At 37.2% G+C, this 3,074-nt stretch overlaps 1 protein-coding gene across 1 annotated transcript; it reads right to left on the minus strand.

The window, feature by feature from the left end:
* Positions 1-1,780: 1,780 nt before the first annotated feature.
* On the minus strand, positions 1,781-2,713 carry LOC114041458 (olfactory receptor 1019). The gene has a single exon (XM_027859918.1). The coding sequence runs from the start codon at positions 2,711-2,713 to the stop codon at positions 1,781-1,783; it is 933 nt and encodes a 310-aa protein (XP_027715719.1).
* Positions 2,714-3,074: the final 361 nt, after the last annotated feature.

The raw sequence follows: 3,074 nt of genomic DNA on the forward strand, positions 1-3,074 counted from the left end.
TATATAACATCATGGAAAGATTTATATGAACTGGTGCAAAGTAAAATAAAATTATGAAAACAATGTAAATGGAATCTTCAACAAAATAAGTGAAATTGAAAGCTATGAAATTATAGTGACAAAGTTTGTCCTCAAAGAGAACACACATCCTATCTATCTATCTATCTATCTATCTATCTATCTATCTATCTATCTATCTATCTATCTATCTATCTATCTCTATCAATATATCTATGTCATCTATATCTGTGTATCAATATATGTTAAGTCTGCCAGATTTCCCTTTATCCAAATCACTGATTAAAGAGCAAAGTGTAGATTTTAGGTGCCTGGGGCACTCCACTCAAAACTTCCTTTAAAGTTTTTGTTTAAATATTAATGACTATAATTTAAATCGGTTCATTCAATCAATTCTGAATCCACCTTACCACATTGTTGTCTAGCCTAAATTTCTCCATCTTCTTTTTGATGAGGATAGAATTATCAAATACTTTGTCAAAACCTAAGTAAATTGTGTCAACAGCATTCCCTTGATCTACCAATTAAGTAACACTTTCAATAAAATAAAAATAAACTAAATGGGCATAACTTTTAATTTTTTCCTAATTAGTTTTCTAATTTCTAATTAATTTTTTTCTGATATCGATTTTCTCTCTTTCCCATTTCTACCTTCTCCATTGATAAGAGAAAAAAAATAATACCTTTGTAACAAATACGCTGTCAAGCTCCACCCTCCAAAAAAAAAAGATTTCTGTATTGGCCATGTCCAAAAATTTCAACAAGACGACCACCTTTCAGTACATAGGTGAGTAGCATGAATTCTCATTGGTTCCTCTGGAATTTTGCTTTGTCATTTTGGTGATCAGTCATGACTAGCTCTTGATGAAATTAACTATTTGATAATACTACTTTCTTATTTAGATAGCCACTCTTATGCTCACTCATATGTACACACTGTAAAATTGAAAATTGATTTTAATTCTATTTTGCTAAGACTTAATCAAATTAGATTTAATATTATCTTTCATGGTTCCTTCCCCTTATAAACTTCATCCACCACTCATATCTGGGAAAAACTTGCTTAAAGGTCATGCTTTTGTCTTATAATTACCTTCATCTTTGTAACCTTATCCATCACCCACTTTCCAGAGAAATTTGGTTGACCTAAAGGTCAAATCTCATCAACTATTACAGCAACTCCCATGACCTGAAGACTCCTCCCATTGCCTGGGAACCTTTGTCTTGTTACTGGAATCACATGCCTTGGCTGTGGTTAAGGTGATTTCAGAAGGGGAAGTCCAAATGATGTAATCTCAATTCTGACAATGTCAATAATAAATTATCAGAAGAAGAAACACCTAGATTGCTGGAGATTTTCTTCTGTCATCTTACTACTTCTTATAAAAGATCCTGTCAGCCCCCACTCAGGGTCTTTGGTCATTGAAAGAGGACGTTGACCCAATTTATTGGTTACTGCTGGCCTATTAAATTGATCATGCTTGGAACCTTGCTTCTCAGTTTATCTTAATTTTCAAATGTAACAATATATAATTTCTCCCAGCAAAAAATACTTCACTCAACATCTCATACTCAATCATACTGCATCCATGTTTCAAGGCTCATCATTCAGCAATTGTCCTAATTCCTACTCAAAAGATATGAAGCTCAACCTTATATAGCTCTGCTGAAAAAAAATCTATTTGGTCTCTGATTGCTCTGGTTTTATTCCTCTATTGTATTGAAAACCTGGATGAATATTTTATCTCCCTTTTTATTCCGATTACTGAGGTTTCCTACTGGTCAGTCTTTTGAAAGCAGCTTTCACATCTTTATTCCTCAAACTATAGATCATGGGGTTCAACATAGGAATAATGACAGTATAGAACACAGAGGCCCATTTGTCTTGGTCCAACGAGTAGGCAGATGTTGGCCTAAGATACATGAACATGACTGTCCCATAGAAGAGAGTAACACCAGTGAGGTGGGATCCACAGGTTGAGAAAGCCTTGAGCCGGCCTTCAGCAGAGCTTATCCTAAGGATTGCAACAAGGATGAAGGCATAAGAAATGAAAATGATGAGGATGGTACTGAACTCAATGAAGCCACACAGGCTGAAAAGTAAGATTTCACTGATGTAGGTGTCTGAGCAAGAGAGAGCCAGGAGTGGTGGGATTTCACAGAAGAAATGGTTGATGATGTTGGAACCACAGTAGTCTAGACTGAATGTGAGTGAAGTATGGGCTATCAAACTCACCAGTCCAGCAATGTAGGATCCCACTGTAAGTACCAGGCAGACCCGGTTAGACATGATGGTGCTATAGTGAAGTGGGCGGCAGATAGCCACAAATCGGTCATATGCCATGGCAGCCAAGACATAGCACTCAGCATCCACAAACCCCACAAAGAAGGCAAACTGGGTGGCACAGCTAGAGAAGGAGATGACCTTGTGCTGGGTCAGGAAGTCTGCCAGCATTCGGGGGGCAATGGCAGATGAGTAGCCAAGATCCACGAGGGAGAGGTTGCAAAGGAAGAAGTACATGGGTGTGTGCAGTTGTGCATCCATCACAATGAGGACAATCATGCCAATATTGCCTACGACATTGATCAGGTAGACAGCAAGAAATACCACAAAGAAAATAATCTGCATCTGTGGGTCCTGGGTGATGCCCATAAAAATAAACTCTGTCACAACTGAGTGGTTTCTTTTATCCATTAGTTTAATTGTTAGGCACACTTAACTTTGGGCTGAGGATAACTAGTGTAAGCTTCAAATGATTGGAAGTGCTTAAGCAGAGGTGAGATACTATCTCTATTAGGGAAGTGTTCCTTCATTGGATGGATAGTTGAACAAGAATGGTCTCAAAAGTCCTTGCCAACTTTAATACTCTATGGTTATAATCTAGGTGATTGAAATGAGATGGTTGATAGAGTTCAAATAGAAATTCTCAACTGTTAACTCAAGGTGAAGAAGGTAAGTATTCCTTAGGGATGGCAGGTGTAGTTTCTTTATTGAAATTGGTGTTCTGAGGACAATGAAGCAATGCCTGATTACATGACGCCAAGTACTTTGTCTT

This window comes from Vombatus ursinus, unplaced genomic scaffold, assembly GCF_900497805.2.
Source record: "Vombatus ursinus unplaced genomic scaffold, bare-nosed wombat genome assembly UNPS02014174.1, whole genome shotgun sequence".
Classification (NCBI taxonomy): domain Eukaryota; kingdom Metazoa; phylum Chordata; class Mammalia; order Diprotodontia; family Vombatidae; genus Vombatus; species Vombatus ursinus.

Bases quoted from the DNA above. Each gene is read 5' to 3' on its own strand.
- LOC114041458 (XM_027859918.1), bottom strand. From the start codon at position 2,713: ATGGATAAAAGAAACCACTCAGTTGTGACAGAGTTTATTTTTATGGGC.